The following is a 20,506-nucleotide window of genomic DNA, read 5'->3' as shown; positions in this document are numbered from 1 at the left end:
AGCATTTTGGGAAGCCAAAGTGGGTGGATCACCTGAGGTCAGGAATTCCAGACCAGCCAGGCCAACATGGTGAAACCCCATCTCTACTAAAAATATAAAATTAGCTGGGTATGGTGGCACATGTCTGTAATTCCAGCTACTTGGGAGGCTGAAGCAGGAGAATCACTTGAACCCGGGAGGTGGAGGTTGCAGTGAGCAGAGATCATGCCACTTCACTCCAGCCTGGGTGACAAGAGAAAAACTCTGTGTCAAAAAAAAAGAAAAAGAAAAAAGAGAGAGAGAGAAAAAAAGAAAGATGAAAGAAAGAAAGAAAAAGAAGAAAGAAAGGAAAGAAAGAAGAAAGAAAGAAGAAAGAAAGAAAAAGAAAGAAATAAAAGAAAGAAAAGAAAAAAGAGACTGCCACTGTACACATTATCCATATTCTTCCTCTGTTTTATCTCTTTCTTCCCAGTGCTTATCACTGCCTAAGGATAGCACTGATGAATCCTGATAGTATTAGCAGTATCTGCTGTCACCTACGCTAACATCTCAGCTCTGTGACCAGGGCATTTGTGACTTTACCCTGTTCACCTTTGTACCCACACTGCCAAAAACAGAGCAGTCATTAAATTTGGGTTTATTTGTTACACAGCAATACTAACTGATGTATATGTCTTATTTAGTAGGAAGATTGATTGTTATCCCCATTTTATAGATTAGGAAACTGAGGCTTACAGAAATTAACCTCTATTGGGCATTTGGTTATGGATGATGAGGGAGACAGAGGTAGCAAGGATGGTGACAAGTTCATGTTTTACAGGAATGGATGAATGAGTAGCGCTTCCTAAGGCAGGAACTACTAAGAGAAGACAAGGTAAAGTAGAGAAGAAAGATCTTGAGTTCCCTCCTGGATAAGTTGAGTTTGAAGGGCCTAAAGGGAATGGCAGGTGAGCAGGCTAAGCCAGACTAGATCCCAGAGGAGCGGGTGGGGCAGGAGAGAGAAATGTGGATATTTCATTTGGATTTGGATCGTCATTTGAGTTGTGGACAGAGGCAAGACAGTGAAAGAAGAGGGCTTGCTGAGGCCCAAGATACCACAACATGTAACATCTGGGTGGTTGCAAAGAAGACGGAGAAGGTGCAGTCCCAGAGGTGAGAGGAGAACCAGGAGACAGTGGAGTCACAGAGACCTTGTCTTGTCTTGCTCTGTCCCCCAGGCTGGAGTGCAGTGGTGTAGTCACAGTTCACTGCAACCTTGAACTCCTAGGCTCAAGTGATCCTCCCACCTCAGCCTCCAGAGTAACTGGAACTACGGGTTTAAGCCACCATGCTGGTAAAATTCAATCATTTTAAAGAGAACAATTCAGTGGCATTTAGTATATTCCCAATGCTGTGCAACCACCACCACCACCTCTATCTAGTTCCAAAACATTTCCATCTCCCCAAAGTAAACCCATATCCAGGCGAGGCACGGTGGCTCACACCTGTAATCCCAGCACTTTGGGAGGCCGAGGCGGGTGGATCATGAGGTCAGGAGTTCAAGATCAGCCTTGCCAACATGGTGAAACTCTGTATCTACAAAAATACAAAAATTAGCCAGGCATGGTGGCATGCACCTGTAAGCTACTTGGGAGGCTGAGGCAGAAGAATCTCGAACCCTGGAGGCCAAAGTTGCAGGGAGCCGAGATCATGCCATTGCACTCCAGCTTGGGCGACAGAGAGAGACTCTGTCTCAAAAAACAAACAAACAAACAAAACCAATATCCAGTTGATTTCCAAGTTGCCGGGAGTACTTCATTGAAGCCTCCATGTACTAACAACAGATCCTTCTAAATGTAATTGGACTTTGAGGTCTCACCCCTGTATCCCCAGGGCACACAACAAGGGGCTTTGGCACTGAACTAAACTTTTTTTTTTTTTTTAATGTGCAGCTCCTGAGACTACCCACCCAATCCTGAGTGATAACTCCTGCGTTGAAGACTCAAATCCAGGCTCTAGCACTTTTGTCTCTGTGACTTTGAACCAGTGACTGCCACCTGGAGGAACTTTACCTTTTCTGTAGAATAGGTATAACTGTGGTACCTATTGTGGGAGGTCAGACTATGCTCCCCCAAATATGAAGGACTGTTGAGCTGGAAACAATTAAGAAACCAGTACAGGAGAGCTCTCTGCCTGCCCTCTATTAGCCTAAAATCAGGGCACAGATTTGAGGATTATTACTCCCCTACGCTATCATAGAGGGCTTCCCATAGCACTCACTCAAGAATATTGTTATTATTACATCATATGGTTAAGATTACCGACAAGCAAAAGTCAAGCAGATCTGAAATACAGTCCAAGACAAGGGGCCGGGCGCGGTGGCTCACGCCTGTAATCCCAGCACTTTGGGAGGCTGAGGTGGGCGGATCATTTGAGGTCAGGAGTTCGAGACCAGCCTGAGCAACATGGTGAAACCCTGTCTCTACTAAAAATTCAAAAATTAGCCTGCCGTGGTGGCGGGCGCCTGTAATCCCAGCTACTAGGGAGGCTGAGGCAGGAGAATTGCTTGAACCAGGGAGGTGGAGGTTGAAGTGAGCCGAGATCGCGGCCACTGCACTCCAACCTGGGTGGCTCGTGAGACTCCGTCTCAAAAAAAAAAAAAAAAGTAAAAATGCAAAAACTAGCTGGGTGTGGCGGCGCGCGCCTGTAATCCCATCCACTCGGGAGGCTGAGGCAAGAGAATCGCTTGAAACCGGGAGGCAGAGGTTGTAGTGAGCCGAGATAGCGCCACTGCACTCCAACCTGGGCGAGAGCGAGACTCCGTCCCAAAGGAAAAAAAAAAAATCCAAGACAAGGGATCCTGAGCAAGTCCTCTCACTCTCCGAACCTCAGTTTCCCCGTCTGTAATATGTCGAGAAAGATAGTTCCTAGGGTAAATGAGGAAGGTTCAATGCTCACAGAAAGCGCTCAGCACGCGTAAGAATAGATACCATTTTTGTTAATTTTAAACACTAATTACAGATAGCACCACTGCCCTCCAGCCTGGGCGAGAGCGAGACTCCGTCCGAAAGCGGAAAAAAAAAAAAAATCCAAGTCAAGGGATCCTGAGCAAGCCCTCTCACTCTCCGAACCTCAGTTTCCCCGTTTGTAATATGAGGAGAAAGTTCGTAGGTTAATTGGGGAAGGTCCAATGCGCACAGAAAGTGCTCAGCACGCGTAAGAATAGATACCATTTTTATTTGTTAATTTTAAACATTGATTACGTTTAAAAGAATCAATGCTACGATTGTTGTCCCAGACTAGAGGCGGCTTGCGCTGCCGGCTCCAAGCACAGAGCGCAATTATGTCCTCCTTTTTCGGCGCTGCCACCCGCGCGGACCCCGGCTGATGCAGGGGAGGTGTGGCCCGCGGGTGGGCGGAGCGATCACACGACTCGCCCCCAAGACCAGTAGGCGGGGCCAGGCGGGGCTCCCCGACCCTCTCGCGCGCGCGCGCGCGCGGCCCCAGGTACGCGGACAAGATGGCGGCGGCAGCAGTCGACAGCGCGATGGAGGTGGTGCCGGCGCTACCGGAGGAGGCCGCGCCGGAGGTAGCGGGCCTCAGCTGCCTGGTCAACCTGCCGGGTGAGGTGCTGGAGTACATCCTATGCTGCGGCTCGCTGACGGCCGCCGACATTGGCCGTGTCTCCAGCACCTGCCGGCGGCTGCGCGAGCTGTGCCAGAGCAGCGGGAAGGTGTGGAAGGAGCAGTTCCGGGTGAGGTGAGCCAGCAGCCCCGCGCCCCGGCTGCGCGCCCACCGCCCCGCGCCCCCCGGGGCCGGGCAGCCGCCCCGCTCGCTCCCCGCGGCCGCCCCGAGCGCGAACCCCACCCCGGACCCCTTCCCGCGGACAGACAGACAAAGGCCTCCAGGCCCCGGACCCTGCGGGGCCACGCCAGGCGGACCCCCGGGTCCCCAAATGGCGCATCTGTGAGCGCCTCGCAGCCGGGCCCTCGGTCAAGGGTGACGCTGGCGGCGGCGCGGCTCGTCCCTTTTGCGCGCTTCTTTTGTGCCCGACTCCGGGCTGAAATGTTTACATGGACCCAGTGATGCATCGATCGGGCGGGCGCAGCATCCCCGGGCTGGTTGTGGACGGCACAGATTTCAGCGTGGCACCGGGATGAAATCTGGCCCTGCACACTCCCTCTGTGACCTTGGGGGGAGCGACTTCCCTTTTTTTGAGCCTCGTTCATAGACTTTGAGTGGTGGTGATCATTAGACCTTTCACCGTGGTTATTAAATTAGATGATCTGCGGGAGGCACGCACGCAGGGCCCCGGCTCCTAGGAGGCGCTCAATGAATACTCACTGTCATTGTCATTATTATTATTATTGTTATTATAACTGTCCCCATTTTAGAGATGGGGAATGGAGACATCATTCATGCCGCTACGCCAAGGTCACACCAGGAGTGAGTGAGTGAATGCCGGTGGGGTTTTGAACTAGGTCCCTCGCCGGGGTCCCTCTTACCACGGGACCCCGCTGCTGTCCCTGTTTCCAAGGCTGCCTTGGATTCGTGGCCGCCTGCCTTTGAGTCTCTGTAAAGCTGAGGGGGTGTTTCTCTCCTCGTAGGTGGCCTTCCCTTATGAAACACTACAGCCCCACCGACTACGTCAATTGGTTGGAAGAGTATAAAGTTCGGCAAAAAGCTGGGTTGGAAGCGCGGAAGATTGTAGCCTCGTTCTCAAAGAGGTTCTTTTCAGAGCACGTAAGGATCTGTTGATGTGGCTCTAAGCTTTGGCCTGCTGGTGTATGTGTCTGGGTCTGCAGGCATGAGCTCATCCAGCTCTTTTTCGTATCTCCCTTTTCAATGCTCTCACAATCCCTTACTCACTTAGATGGCTGCAAGAGTCATTGTGTCCTTTTCCTCCTATCCAACAACACGAAGCCATTTGTCTGTGCCAGCTTTACTTTTCTAAAGCCAGAGAGAGAATGGGGGTGGAGGGAGCAGGGAGGGACCCACGCAGCACAATGTAGACGGAGTCCAGATCAGCATTATTTCTCAAGTGGGTTCAACGGATTTTGTTTGCAACCCCTGCGTTATTTGGGGAATCATCAATGATTGAACACTATAAATTTCTCCCGGTTGTTTTCCCAGAAGGGTTGACGAAATTAATGTGGTTCTTCTCTCTGGCTTTGCAGGTTCTAACCAGTAGTGAACTGCATTATTTGTTAAGGTAACAGAGGATTAAAAGCTACCTACAAATCAGAGTTACTAGTCCCTGAAATAAATTGTCTTTCATTCATTATCCCTGAAAAGTTTTTGTTTGCTTTTTTTTAATATTGCTGAAATACATGGTGGGTTTTTTGGTTTTTTTTCTTTCTTTCTTTCTTCAAAACGTCTCATGGAAGTTTCTTTTTTCTTTTTTTGAGACAGAGTCTTGTTTTGTCTCCCCGGCTGGAGTGCAGTGGCACAATCTCAGCTCACTGCAACCTCCTGCTCCTGGGCTCAAGCAATTCTCATGTCTCAGTCTCCCGAGTAGCCAGGACTACAGGCATGTGCCACCATACCTGGATAATTTTTGTATTTTTAGTAGAGATGGGGTTTTACCATGTTGGTCAGGCTGGTCTTGAACTCCTGGCCTCAAGTGATCCGCCGGCCTCGGCAAACCAAAGTGTTGGGATTACAGGCGTATGCCAGGCCTCACGGAAGTTTCTGTATGTTCTCATCCCTTTTTGTAACTCTGGAAAATAATCCACACTAATGTTTTGAGTTCAACAAACTATTAGATATTTATTTCTGGTTGGGGTTCTAGAAATAGAGCGGATCTGATTTATTTCTCTTTTGTGTTTTACTAAAGACTCCTTTGGATTCTGTAATTTTATTTACTGTTAGTTAATGGAGTTCATAATTTGAAATGTTTTCAAGGCTTTTCAAGTTTTGAAAGGGAAAATTTGAACTTTGGACAAATTTGAATGTTTTCCCCTATGGAGAATACAAATAGACCTTCCTTAGTGTAATTGGTTTCTATAAATATTTATTAGTGTTAGAATAAACAAAATTTGTATTCTACTTTGGAGAAGCCATGCCCTGGCTAAAAGCATTCGTAATCACAAATTGTAAATGCTGATCTGAATGTGTTTGCACATACGTAGATTTTGGTACTAGCTATGTTTGGTGCAATTGGTCATGGACTATGAGCCTGCAACCTCCTCTAGTCCAGCTGGTTTTGTGTATGTTTTGAACAGTCTGTGCCTCTGTGTAATAATGATGGATTGTTGTGTTTTTTCCTCAGCTCCCCCTTTCCCTGTACCACTGCTTAATTAGAAGTATGTCAAGGACTTTGAACACAGCGGGAGCATACTTAACATTAATCTGTGGGTGGGTGATTGCTTTGGCCCAGGATCTTGGTGTTCCTGTGTTCTCGGAATGCACACAGGTTGACCTGAAATGTTCTGGCTACTTGCAAAAAGAAAACTGAGAGAAGCCATAGAATTTTAAACTGAGAAGATTTTTTTTTTTTGAGACGGAGTTTCACTCTTGTTGCCCAGGCTGGAGTGCAATGGCGTGATCGCGGCTCACCGCAACCTCTGCCTCCCAGGTTCAAGTGATTTTCCTGCCTCAGCCTCCCGAGTAGCTGGGATTACTGGCATGCACCACTACGCCTGGCTAATTTTGTATTTTTAGTAGAGACGGGGTTTCTCCATGTTGGTCAGGCTGGTCTCGAACTCCTGACCTCAGGTGATCCGCCCACCTCAGCCTCCCAAAGTGCTGGGATTACAGGCGTGAGCCACCACGCCAGGCCTTAACTGAGAAAACCTTAAAGCCATTTGCACCTGAATTTACAGAGGAGAAAACATGCCCAGTGGATTACAGGAGCTGCCTGATCTACTAGGCTTACCTCCCGGGCCCTCTTCTCTTAGTTGAGTACAGCATAGACTATGTGAAGTAGTCATTAGGAGATTTTGTAGTTCTAGTCCTTGTTCAGGCTGGAGTGCAGTGGCGCAATCTCAGCTCACTGCAGCCTCTGCCTCCTGGGTTCAAGCGATTCTCCTGCCTCAGCCTCCTGAGTGGCTGGGATTACAGACGTGCACCACCATGCCTGGCTAATTTTGTATTTTTAGTAGAGAAAGGGTTTCCTCCATGTTGGTCAGGCTGGTCTCGAACTCCCGATCTCAGGTGAGTTCTGCCTTGCCCTCCCAAAGTGCTGGGATTACAGGCATGAGCCTTGCCTGCCTTGCCCTCCCAAAGTGCTGGGATTACAGGCATGAGCCATCACACCCGGCTGCTGCTGCTGCTTTTTTTTTTTTTAGACGGAGTTTCATTCTTGTTGCCCAGGCTAGAGTGCAATGGCGCAATCTCGGCTCACTGTAACCTCTGCCTCCCGGGTTCAAGTGATTCTTCTGCCTCAGCCTCCCAAGTAGCTGGATTACAGGCATGCCTGGCTAATTTTGTATTTTTAGTAGAGACAGGGTTGATTGATCAGGCTGGTCTCAAACTCCTTACCTCAGGTTATCCGCCTGCCCTGGCCTCCCAAAGTTCTGGGATTACAGTCAGGAACCACTGTGCCTGGCCAGAGCTAGTTTTCTTTACATTAGAACTCTGAGTTGTCAGTTTCAGAAATTCTAGTCTATGAAAACATAATTGATTGCAAATAACAAGAAGATCTCAGTAAATTATTGTTACTTTATGTTATTTTCTACCCATGACTGGTAGTGCAAGGTAGTGTAGAATAACTGTTAGCACTGTCTTTAGTAGTGGACATCTTTATTTCAACTCAAATTTGTGAGAGTGACAGTTGCATCAATACTCATAATTGAGGCCTACTTGTATATGTCTTCTTCATAGGTTCCTTGTAATGGCTTCAGTGACATTGAGAACCTTGAAGGACCAGAGATTTTTTTTGAGGATGAACTGGTGTGTATCCTAAATATGGAAGGAAGGTAAGCCATAGCTTTAGCAGGGATTTGTTTGTTTTAATAAGTCCAGAATAAATTGCTGTAATTTCTGTGTGGCTAAACCCTGGAACATGTGATTCCAAATATTTCACGCCTGGTCATAGTTACAGTTTTGAAAAGTTCTGTGTATATTAGGTAGATACACCAAGACAATTGACATATAAAGAAACCTTACAAAAATCCTTTTGGAAAGAAAATGGAATTAATGTTTAGCTTTATTGTGGGTCAAATACTGTGCTCCGGACCCTTGTATCTGTTGTGTTGTTTAGAAACCTTCTGGTAATAGGCTGGGCACGGTGGCTCACGCCTGTAATCCCAGCACTTTGGGAGGCCGAAGCGGGTGGATCGTCTGAGGTCAGGAGTTCGAGACCAGCCTGGCCAACATGGTGAAACTCCATCTCTACTTAAAAAAATACAAAAAATTAGCTGGGTGTGGTGGTATGCACCTGTAATCCCAGCTACTCGGGAGGCTGAAGCAAGAGAATCACTTGAACCCAGGAGGCGGAGGTTGCAGTGAGCTGAGATCGTGTCATTGCACTCCAGACTGGGGGACAAGAGCGAGACTTCGTCTCAAAAAAAAAGAAACCTTCTGGTAATAGAAATCATGCTTCCTTCATTATTACCTCTCCACTTACTACCAAATTTGCCTATCATGAATTGAATCTTTTAATTTAAAAATAATAATTTCTTAGGCATGTCTTAATTTAATGGATGATTTTTTACAATTTCTGAATTGTGGTACAAAATAATCTTACCTTGGTCTTTGAACACTGTAGGTCTTTGGGTGAGCCTTTCTTTTATCTTCCAGTCAGAAAACTGTGTACTAAGGGACTCACCTGATCAAGAAGAACCCCTTATTTCTTGGTTATTACTTAAAATTTCATATGCCTTTTATTTTCTGCTGTGAGGGTTAATTTCCAGTTTTTACCTGAAAGATGGCTGGGCTTCCAGCCTAACTTGCCTGTGGAAAAGACTTTCTGCTCTAAAAGTTCTGAAAACTTTCTAGTGATGGAAGATAAGAATGCTAGTTTAACATCTTCCTTAAAAGGAATCTTTGCGAAATATCTCACAAACAAGGGATAAAATATTTCTGTTGTTTTTTAAAGGGGATTTAGGAGAGAGAAATATCTATCAGTGGAACAACTGTGGGTAGAGGTAAGATGTGTCACTATTCTAGGCCTTGGATGAGTTCAGATGCAGAGGTCATTTTTCCATTTCTATTTTGGTTTATCTATAAATGAATTGAAGTATGATCTAGTAGTCAGTATTGTGCAGTCTTCAAAATAAAAGCTGACTTGTGTTTTTTTAATGTGCATATGTACTTTTAAGTACATAAATGGAACCTCATACATACTTTGTTGGTTGTTTTGGTTTGATGTTTAGTACAGACTGGGTTTTTTTCTTATTTATGCTGTTTCCTTTTTCCTCCCTATTCCCTCTGTTTACATTGGCCTTTCCTGCCACCACCTCTGTAATTCTTGATAACAGCCCAGGTTGCATTCTTCATGCTGGCTGACAGTGATGAGTATGGGAAGGGATCGTTATTGCACAAAATTGGGATCACATAATAGGTACTTTTCTATATTGTGTTTTCTCATTCAACAGTACGTTATGGAAATCCATCCCCTTCAGTGGGTAAAACATCAAAATCACTTTTGTTAATGTCTACTTACTCTTCTGTGGTGCGTTATATAATTTATTTACTTATTTTTATTTTTATTTTTTTGAGATGGAATTTCACTCTTGTTGCCCAGGCTGGAGTGTAGTGGTACGATCTTGGCAACCTCTGCCTCCTGGGTCGAAGAGATTCTCCTGCTTCAGCCTCCCGAGTAGCTGGGATTACAGGTGCCTGCCACCACACCCGGCTAATTTTGTATTTTTAGTAGAGACGGTGTTTCACCATGTTGGTCAGGCTGGTCTCAAACTCCTGATATCAGGTGATCTGCCGGTCTCGGCCTCTCAAAGTGCTAAGATTATGGGTGTGAGCCACTGTGCCCGGCCTACATGATTTTCCTATAGATGGACAACCACTTTATTTTTCCATTTTGTGTCACTGTGAGGAGTGATGTTTCTAGGCAGTAGTCTTGGGAATGGGTTTCCCAGTTCAGACTATAGGTTGTTATTGAAAGACATAAAATAGGCCGGGCGCGGTGGCTCAAGCCTGTAATCCCAGCACTTTGGGAGGCCGAGACGGGCGGATCACGAGGTCAGGAGATCGAGACCATCCTGGCTAACACGGTGAAACCCCGTCTCTACTAAAAAATACAAAAAACTAGCCGGGCGAGGTGGCGGGCGCCTGTAGTCCCAGCTACTTGGGAGGCTGAGGCAGGAGAATGGCGTAAACCCGGGAGGCGGAGCTTGCAGTGAGCCGAGATCGTGCCACTGCACTCCAGCCTGGGTGACAGAGCCAGACTCCGTCTCAAAAAAAAAAAAAAAAAAAAAACAACAACAAAAAAAAGAAAGACATAAAATAGATAGCATGTCCTGGAATGTGAAGACTTACTGTCACAAAAAATGTCAGTTCTCCCCAAATTAATATATAAACCTAGTGTCATTCCAATTAGGATTCAAACAAAGTCTTTTTTTGGGGGGTGGTGAGCAGGGGGGGTTGTTTTGCTTTTTTCTTTTCTTTCATTTAGATGTCATGAAATATATACAGAAGACTAAATTCACAAGAAGAGCCAAAAAACAATCTTTTAGTAATCATAATGGGAAACTGGCATCACTAGATATTAGGCCATCTTAGAAAGCTACTTATAATCCAAACAGCACAGTAATTCAATAAAAATAGCTGCATCAGTAGCAGAGGATAATTGACAGATGCATCCCAGAATAAAAGATAATTTAATATATTTAAACTCAGAGAGAAAAAAATGGATTTTTAAAGAAATGGTACTGGACATAACTGAATATCCATCTGGAAGAAAGGAAAACGTGCATCATATGCAAACATTTTTCCAAAGGATTAAACAACTGAAATTTTTAAGTGATCACAGTGAACATTCCTTAAGAAAATAGGGAACTTCATGTAGTCTAGGGAGACCACCTTAACCAAGAATGACAATGCGGAGGCGGTGAAAGAGCAGACACTTCTATATGGCCAAGAGACCATGAATGAAGTCAGTAGAACTCAAGAGATACTGAAAAACGTGCAAAGGTTAGGAGGATGGCATTCACAGAAGAACAAATCCTAATGGCTAACAATCATGGAAAAAACCCTTTAATGCTCTATTCAAAAAGTATTAAACAGGCCGGGCGCAGTGGCTCACGCCTGTAATCCCAGCACTTTGGGAAGCTGAGTCCGTGGATCATCTGAGGTCAGGAGTTCGAGACCAGCCTGGCCAACGTGGTGAAACCTTGTCTCTACAGAAAAATACAAAAATTAGCCGGACTTGGTAGCAGGCACCAATAATCCCAGCTACTCGGGAGGCTTAGGCAGGAGAATTGCTTGAACCCGGGAGGCGCGGGAGGTGGAGGTTGCAGTGAGCTGAGATCACACCATTGCATTCCAGCGTGGGCGACAAGAGTGAAATTCCGTCTCAAAAAAAAAAAAAATAGTGGCCGGGCGCGGTGGCTCAAGCCTGTAATCCCAGCACTTTGGGAGGCCGGGACGGGCAGATCACTAGGTCAGGAGATCGAGACCATCCTGGCGAACACGGTGAAACCCCGTCTCTACTAAAAAAATACAAAAAACTAGCCGGGCGAGGCGGCGGGCGCCTGTAGTCCCAGCTACTCGGGAGGCTGAGGCAGGAGAATGGCGTAAACCCAGGGGGCGGAGCCAGACTCCGTCTCAAAAAAAAAAAAAAAAAAATAGAAGTGTTAAACAACAATGAAGTACTGCCATTTTACGTATCAGATTCCCAAAAGTGATGAAAATGCATATCCAGTAAAGACATATATTATAGTCTTTTTAGAAATAAATACGAATAGGTTACCCCTTGGCCCAACACATATATTTTGACCTTAAAAAAGGATTGTTTGTTTGTTTTAGAAACAGAGTCTCACTCTGTCACCCAGGCTGGAATGCCATGACACAATCATAGCTTACTGCAGAATCAAACCCCTGGGCTCAAGTGACCCTCCTGCCTTAGCCTCCCGTGTAGTTAGGACTACAGGCACTTGCCATTACACCTGGCTAATTTTTTCTATTTTTTGTATAGATGGAGTCTTGCTTTGTTGCCCAGGCAGGTATTAAACTCCTGGCCTCAGGAGATCTTCCTGGCCAGGCATGGTGGCTCACACCTGTAATCGCAGCATTTTGGGAGGCCGAGGCGGGTTGATCACTTGAGGTCAGTGATCCTGGCTACTCGGGAGGCTGAGACAGGAGAAGTGCTTGAAGCCAGGAGACTGAGGTTGCAGTAAGCCGAGATTGCGCCACTGCACTCCAGCCTGGGCGACAGACTTGGTCTCAAAAAAAAAAAAAAAGGATCCTTTTGCTTTGGCCTCCCAATGTGCTGGGATTACAGGTGTGAGCCACCATGCCCAGCCCTGTTTATTTTTTGAGACAGGGTTTCATCCTGTTGCCCAGGCTGGAGTACAGTGGTGCAATCATGGCTCACTGTAACTTGAACTCCTGGGTTCAAGGGATCCTCCGGCCTCAGCCTCCTGAGTAGCTAGGAATATAGGCATGTGCCATCATGCCTGGCTAATTTTTATTTGGTAGAGACAGTGTCTCACTATGTTGCCCAGGCTGGTCTTGAACTCTTGGCTTCAAGTGATCCTCCCACCTTGGCCTTCCAAAGTGCTAGGACTATAAGTGCGAGCCAACAAACAAATAAGATTGTTTTTAAATGATAGAATACCCCACATTTAAAAATATTTTGGGATATCAGTTTTCATGGAAGACCCTATTTGTATTCATTCCTGGCAAATGCTTGTGGTTTGGATATGGAAAGCATGGGAAGGAAAAAGTGTAGTTTCCATAAATACTAAAGCATCAGTTGGAAATCAGTTTGTGTTTATGATGTGCTATGTGGTCTTAAAAAAGAGGATGCCCTACAATAAAGATTAGAAACAGCATAGTAAAAGGGCATACACTGGGCTGGGCGTGCTGGCTCGTACCTGGAATCCCAGCACTTTGGGAGGCTGAGGTGGTCGGATCACCTGAGGTCAGGAGTTCGAGACCAGCCTGGCCAACGTGGAGAAACCTCGTCTTTACTGAAAATACAAAAAATTAGCCGGGCATGGCATGCCTGTAATCCCAGCTACTCAAGAGGCTAAAGCAAGAGAATTGCTTGAACCTGGGAGGCGGAGGTTGCAGTGAGCTGAGATTGTGCCACTGCACCCCACCCTGGGTGACAGAGTGAGACTCAGTCTCAAATAAATAGATAGATGGATTAGATAGATAGATAACTAGATAAATAAATGCATACGTTGTACCCGAGAAAAGTATCCCAGAATGACCAATACTGAGACATATTTTAGTAAAATTGCTGGATTTTAAAGACAGGAAAGTCCTTTGAGCATCCAAGCAAAAAAGATAAAGTCATTTATAAGGAAAAGAAAATGAGAATATCATCAGACTTTTCAACAGAATTTTTTATGCCAAAGGAAAAAATAACTTATTTAAGATACTCAATGATCTAAGGAAAATGTCAGCCAAGGATTTTTATATCCAGCCAAACTGACTTCCAGATATGAAGAGTACACACAAACTTAACAACTTACAAGAATTCAGTGACTTTTCAGTCCTTCCTGAGAAATCTCCTGGAAAATGAATTTCAAATGACCAAAAACCACTCCCCCCACCCCCGACCAAAAAAAAAACAGAAAAACACGGGCAGTGAGCACTAAATATGTATTTTGTCGATTTAAATTCAAATGAGGGTTCTAGGGAAGAAAGTATTGCATGTGTAATGTCTGTAAGACATGTCAGTATAAATACAATGCATCTGTTTAAATAAATGAATGGACAGTGGGGGAGAACATATGCAAAATATTTACCTGTTTTCAGTAATCATAAAAGTGATGAGTAATCCCAGCACTTTGGGAGGCTGAGGTGGGCAGATCATGAGGTCAGGAGATTGAGACCATCCTGGCCAACATGGTGAAACCCCGTCTCTACTAAAATACTTAAAAAAAAAATTAGCTTGGTGGGGTGACACTGTCTGTAATCCCAGCTACTTGGGAGGCTGAGGCAGGAGAATAGCTTGAACCCGGTAGGTAGAGATTGCAGTGAGCCGAGATCACACCACTGCACTGCAGCCTGGCGACAGAGCGAGACTCCGTCTCAAAAGTGATAAGAACATTAGTCTTGTTATTCTGAGGGCTGGTGTGTGTGTATGAGAGAGAGCTGTGGAATGAAGTAAATGAATAACAATGTGATATTCTAATTTTATCACCTGTGATATCCTGGAGAAGCAGAATTCTCCCGGAATAAAGAAGACATAGATATAAGATAGAAGGTCAGAGCCATATATTTTTGAATTAGAAGTGTCAGTATGAACTCAAAAGATATTTTATGTTTAAATGCATGTAGGTGTATGTAAGTGCATGTGCATATGTACATGTACACACAAGTGCACATAAACACTAGGCTTCCTAGGTGTGTCCACTGAAAAGATCTAGAAACAATAACCAACCTAGTGGAATTGATCTTCCCTGGTATCCAGATTGTCATCTTGATACAACATTTTCCACAGAAGAAGCCAGGGTTTTTGAAGAAAGACTGGTTCTGTGTCCAATGCAAGGATTTTAAAAGATGAGCCTGGAGCATCCTGGAAACCTAACCAGATAGTAAGAAAACTGACACTACTTTATGTCGGAAGTATTGAGGAACCAATGTGAAGAGGCTTCCAGTGGCCACAGATGTGACAGTTTGAGCATCAGTGTGGATAATAACAGGAATGGATTGAAATGCGTCGAATATGCTTAGCTCGATGAGTTCATAATCATACTAAAAACAATTGGTCACCTTTGAAGGATAAATAAAAACCCACATCATTATTTTGAAAAAAAAATTGTAAATGGAAGATATCAGCATTTATCCTGCCTTTTCCATGGAGGTTTTTCCTTATAGAAGTATCACAGCTAATGAAATAAGAAGGGTTGGTTGAATTCTAATGTCACCACTTTGTAACGTCAAATGAATTAACAGATCAAGACATTGCGTAGCAGTGCTGCTGACATCACAAAAGAGACACCCAGGCATTATTGCCTCCTGATGGGAGAATGCACTACCTTCTATGAAGTTGTCTTGCTAAATTAATGAAATCTGTATCTCATGTAGCCTCTACATCCAATTTACAGGCGATCAGAAGACAGAAGAACATGTTAAACTACATCATGTGGGTACAGTCAGCAAATTCCAGATGATGGGAAACTGCAGGTCTAACAACCCAGATTCTTCAACAAATAAATTGCAAGGGGAAAAAAAGATGGAGGAGGATCCTGTAGATTAAGAGATTTAAAAGACATCAAAACAGTCTCGCCTGTTTAGGGATGCATATTTCATGGTAGTACTAAAGAGAAAAGCAAGAAAGTGATAATCATAGAGGTGTGGTTTGTGATTATTGTTGAGGGGGGCCCCAGAGGGCTTCTTGGCTGTTTGCAAAGTTTTCTTTTTTCTTTCTTTTTTTTTTTTTCAGACGAGTCTCCCTCTGTCGCCCAGGCTGGAGTGCAGTGGCACCATCTTGGCTCACTGCAAGCTCCGCCTCCCGGGTTCACCCCATTCTCCTGCCTCAGCCTCCCGAGTAGCTGGGACTGTAGGCGCCCACCACCACGCCCGGCCAATTTTTTGTATTTTTAGTAGAGATGGGGTGTCACTGTGTTAGCCAGGATGGTCTCGATCTCCTGACCTTGTGATCCGCCCGCCTCGGCCTCCCAAAATGCTGGGATTACAGGCGTGAGCCACCCACCGTGCTGGCCACAAAATTTTCTGTCTTGGCAAGAGCGGTAGATCCAGGAATGTGTCTTATAATGATTCATTAAGCTACTTGTTTGTTTCACACAATTTTCTAGACTGATGTGTTGTACAACTCAAAGATTAAAAAGTAGATAAAACATAGATCATTCTGCAGGTTTTCATTGACCTCCCTCAAGATTGGCAAGTTGTTTGTTTCTTCATGATGTCAGCCAGATAAGTTTCATCACTGTCTCTCTCCTATTTCTTATAATCCCCATATATATTTGGGATATGTGGTGAAGAATTTTATTCACTCAACAAGTGTTATGGAACATCTACTATGTGCCAAACGCTATTCTAGGCACTGGGGATACAGCAATGAACAACACACAAAAAAATCCCTGCCTTCATGGGGCTTATACTGTAGTGGGGGAGATAGGCACTAAGAAAAATAAGAAATTGGTTACATTAGAAAATGAAAAATGCTATAGAGAAATATAATCGGGGAAGAAGACAGGGGAATGGTGAGGTGGTGCCATTTAAAATAATGTAGGGGGCCTTACTCAAGGGGACATTTGAGTTGAAACCTAGGAGGAGGTGAGAACAGACTGCAGTCTCCGGGGAGAATGTACCAGGCAGAAGGAACAGGGCACTAAGGTGAGCACCCGCTGGAGAGTAAAGGAACAGCTGGAATGCTTGGGTGGCTGGACTGAGGGGGAGTGGCAGGAATTGGAGTCAGAGAGGTAATGGGGCGAGAGTTCAAGAGACCTTTTAGGTCCTCATTAGGACTGGGCTTTTTCTTGGAGCAAGGTGGGAAACCACTGGAGACTTGGAGTCGAGGATTGGGTGACATGACTGTACATGTTACTGGAGTGCTCTGGCTGCCGTATTGAGGATAGAATGGAGGGGCCAGGTCTGAAGCGGGAAGCCGAGGTAGGAGGATGTTGCTGCAACACAGAGAAATGCTGATGGTGGCGTGTGGGAGTAATTGGGAAGTGTGCACATTTTGGATGTAATTTGAAGATAGTACTGATAGCTTTGGCTGACAGGTCTCGAGTATGGCTTATGAGAGAAAGCAAGGCATCCAGTATGACTTGCAGGTTTTTGGCCTTACTAGAATGATGGAGATGCCTTGATCTGAGATGAGGGTGACTCTGGGAGGGGAAGAAAGATGAAGGTGCTCAGCTCTCTAAGCGGGATGTAGAGTAGATGGATAATAGTTGATATACAGGTCTGGAGTTCAAGAGAGAACTCTGGTCTGGAAAATAGGAGTTTTCATAATATGTGAAGCCATGAGGAACTCACTGTGGCAGTGAGTGCCCAGGCCCAAGTGGCCCAAGCAGGGGGACCAGCAAAGGATTCTAGATGCCTCCCCATCTTCTGAACCTTCCCCAGCTCAATTCCTTTTTCAGGCTGCTCTTCCATTTCCTTTTACCAAAGATACAGGCAAGTAAGTCTGAAGCCAGGCAGATAACTGTTCCTCCAATTTCAGTACAACTAATTTAGTATTATATTACAATTCAAAGACTGCTATCTACTTCCATCATAATTATTATAAGATAATGAACCAATCATATTTTTCTTGTTCAGCAAACTACATGGTATGTTAGTGTAATGTAAAAAATAGATAACTGAAAATTTTCAAATCTTAATTCTTACTGACTTGTTTGTTTCCAGAAAAGCTTTGACCTGGAAATACTACGCGAAAAAAATTCTTTACTACCTGCGGCAACAGAAAATTTTAAATAATCTTAAGGCCTTTCTTCAGCAGCCAGATGACTATGAGTCATATCTTGAAGGTGGGTATTTTCCCATATATGTGGACAGTAGTATTTCTATAGGTAACTGATTAGTTTTTTAAGACCAGCAGAGGGAATCGTTGTGTTCCTTGTGGTAAAGTGGAAAAGTAAATCATGTTTCGTGGGCTTCTGCAGATTGGATTATAGGGCCTGACCAATGAGGTAGTTCAAACTATTAAATTTAGAGCTAAGATTTTATCAAAGTCCACTAAAGAAATAGTGTTTTTTAAAGATGCATCATTGGCTTAAAGTGTGAGAGTGATACTTTAGCTAATGAAGTAAATTCCTATTTTTCTGAGCTTTAAGGCATAATTTCCAAATCAGAAGTAAATGTATCCAATTTTGTCTCCCTGTGACCTTCAGTAAATCCCTTAACCTCCCGGGTTGGAGTTTATTGAGGACAGAATGTTCTTGGGCATCAGTGAGAGTCTGCTTGTCCATAATGAAAGGTGAGAAGGAAGAAGTTGAGTGGACAGGCAAGAAGAAAGGAGTGGAGAATCTTTTTGTTCTTATTAAGTTGAACAGGAACAAAGTGAGACTTCCATTTTTTTTTAAATGATTTTGAATTCCTAAAATATTACACAAACATTCCCATACATTATGGTTATGAAATGTAAATATGACTGGTCATTTACTTTTATTCCCTACCTCTGGTGATTTACCAGATTGTTGATTTTTTTGCATTCCAGTGTATCTCATAGTCATGTTCCTATTTTGTTACTATTTTTTTAAAAAATTATGTATTTATTTTTAGAGACGGGGTCTTGCTGTGTCACCTGTGCTAGGTTCAAACTCCTGTGCTCAAGTGTCACCACACCTGGCTGGCTTCTATAACTAGTCTCATGCAGTCTATGGCTGCCTCTCCTGGCAACAACTTTCTGAGTAATACTTGATTTCATGAACATTATCCCCTCTTCCCTCCAAGTCAGCCAGTATATCAGTGCCAGCCCAATTAGAAACCTATCTTTCACCACTGCATGTGAAACCTGCAGTGTGGACAACTGATTTCCCTTTTATATTAAACCTCTACCTGCTTTTCATTGCCCTGCATGATCTGCTCCAGACCTATGCTCCGTACTCTCCAGGATGTCCCATTTGCTCCAGCCAGGCCATTGTCTAGACTGGTGCCCCACAAATACACCTGGCTTCACTTCCTCATTCATGATATCCCTCCTCCTCATAATCCCTCTTGAAAATCCTACTCCCCTCCATAATTCAGCTCAAGCCTCACTTCCATTAAATTTCCACTGACTACTTGGAGATTTTATTCACCTCAGAGATACAGCAGCATTTAATAGTAAACTGTCTTGCATTTTTTCTGTTTCCTGTGTATACATTTTGTTTCTGTAACTAGTCCCTAAGCTTCATGTGTTGTGGTCCTTGTGTTAGGATCACTGTATACCCCACAATGCTTAGTGTAAATGCGTATCAAGTGTATGAAAACCTAATATCATCCAAAAGGAAGTGAAACATCTCACCACCCTAGAATCCCCTCATTTGTATACTGGAGTTGAGAAGCATCCTATCTTCTGTTATTTCACAGTTAAGAGTAGTATATAAATAAATATATATATATATATATATTTGTAGCTTATGTATGAAAACAAATACGCCTTTTTCATTTTCTAAATACAAAGTTATAATTTTCGAAGAACTTCCACATCAGTGTCATAAGCATTGGGAAGCCATTGGAAATTGTTTAGTAGTTGAGTGAATGACAGTTGACTCTCCAAGGTTCTGATCCTTGGTGAGTGACTAGAATAATGCTGATGCCATCAAAGAAGTCTGGGAATCATAGCATTAGGAAAGAACAGACTTCAGAAATGTGCAGCATAAACTGCTTCAGCCTCCAGGTAGGGAAGCTGGGGCCCATGGAGGCCCAGGAGCCAGTCCCTGGCTGGTGGCAACACTGGGACTGGAGTCGAGGTGTCTTGACACTCATTCAACTGCTTTCAGCTCTGGAGCATTGGTAAGGGGGTCCAGGTTCTGAGCTGGTCTGGGATCTCTTGAATTTAACGTGACTGGAGAGCTTCCCACGTAACGGTGTCCTTACCCAAATGATGCCGTTAGCCCTTCAGTCTCTGCTTCCAAAATTGCCTAAGACTGTGAAGAGGAGTGATTCTTAAGAGACTGTCTGCGGTGTGCTTTGTACAGCTTTTCAGCTGTACGTTCCCTGAGCATAATTTGTTATCTCATTGGAAAGTAGGGTTAGCTCCAGAGTCCATTTACTGTTCGCCCTTGAGAGGTGTAATCTGTTGAAATGGCACATCTGTCATGGAGGGCTTTCAGAAATTTTTTTTTTTCTAAAGGAACTGCCTTATACCATTAAGTTTTCAGAGTTGTTGGATTTGGAACCTATAAGAGCTAGGGAGAGAGAAGTAGCTTGAAAAGATCTCCTCGATGTCATTTACTTCTCTTTGTAATAGAATATGAGACTGTGCCATATACCATGCAGTTTTTTAGTCCATGACTTCTGAGAGAAGTTTGGTTTGTGTATTTATTTTTTTAAAAGTGTAAGCTACTTTGTTATGAAAATGTTTGTTGCTCCTTCTCAGTGTGTTAGCAGTAAGGTCCGCGGCCAAAACATGAAGCTTATCCAGTGGGATGGTGTAAAGAGCCATGTCCCAGGATGTCCAGGGTAAAATGCCAACCTAATAAGAAAAGGGTAACGTAAGAATTTATTCGGTAATTCTTGTTCATTTTCAGGTGCTGTATATATTGACCAGTACTGCAATCCTCTCTCCGATATCAGCCTCAAAGACATCCAGGCCCAAATTGACAGCATCGTAGAGCTCGTTTGCAAAACTCTTCGGGGCATAAACAGTCGCCACCCCAGCTTGGCCTTCAAGGCAGGTGTGGCATTGCTTTGGATCCAGCTGTATTTACGAAAGAAAATCTAGAGGAATTGGTTACTTTGAGTTGAGAGATTTGTTAGTGTGCTCCCATTATGTCACGAAAAAGTGATAAAATGA

General features: G+C 44.2%; 1 protein-coding gene and 1 long non-coding RNA gene across 8 annotated transcripts in view; one reads left to right on the top strand and one right to left on the bottom strand.

Annotated features, from left to right (window-relative positions):
• The first annotated feature begins 3,464 nt into the window (after positions 1-3,464).
• Positions 3,465-20,506, top strand: part of FBXO21 (F-box protein 21) — a 49,183-nt gene continuing 32,141 nt past the window's right edge. For 6 of the 7 annotated variants that reach the window (XR_013401513.1, XR_013401512.1, XR_013401511.1 and 3 more), the window contains exons 1-5: positions 3,465-3,717; positions 4,566-4,701; positions 7,783-7,877; positions 17,413-17,534; positions 20,241-20,387. Coding sequence is in view for 4 of the 7 variants with exons in the window: in XM_077955342.1 (XP_077811468.1) it covers positions 3,479-3,717; positions 4,566-4,701; positions 7,783-7,877; positions 17,413-17,534; positions 20,241-20,387 (739 nt within the window). In the remaining 3 variants the exon portion in view is untranslated. The remainder of the gene's footprint in view (positions 3,718-4,565; positions 4,702-7,782; positions 7,878-17,412; positions 17,535-20,240; positions 20,388-20,506) is intronic. The other variant, XM_015152904.3, reaches the window with a different exon arrangement.
• Positions 11,638-13,156, bottom strand: LOC144333133 (uncharacterized). Its single transcript, XR_013401528.1, has 2 exons — positions 12,620-13,156; positions 11,638-11,829 (listed from the first exon to the last, which is right to left on the bottom strand). It is a non-coding gene; the product is annotated as an uncharacterized LOC144333133 (long non-coding RNA).

This window comes from Macaca mulatta, chromosome 11 (assembly GCF_049350105.2).
Source record: "Macaca mulatta isolate MMU2019108-1 chromosome 11, T2T-MMU8v2.0, whole genome shotgun sequence".
In the NCBI taxonomy this organism is placed as follows: domain Eukaryota; kingdom Metazoa; phylum Chordata; class Mammalia; order Primates; family Cercopithecidae; genus Macaca; species Macaca mulatta.
The sequence above is the reverse complement of the archived record's forward strand: the minus strand, read 5'-3'. Positions and strand labels throughout refer to the sequence as shown.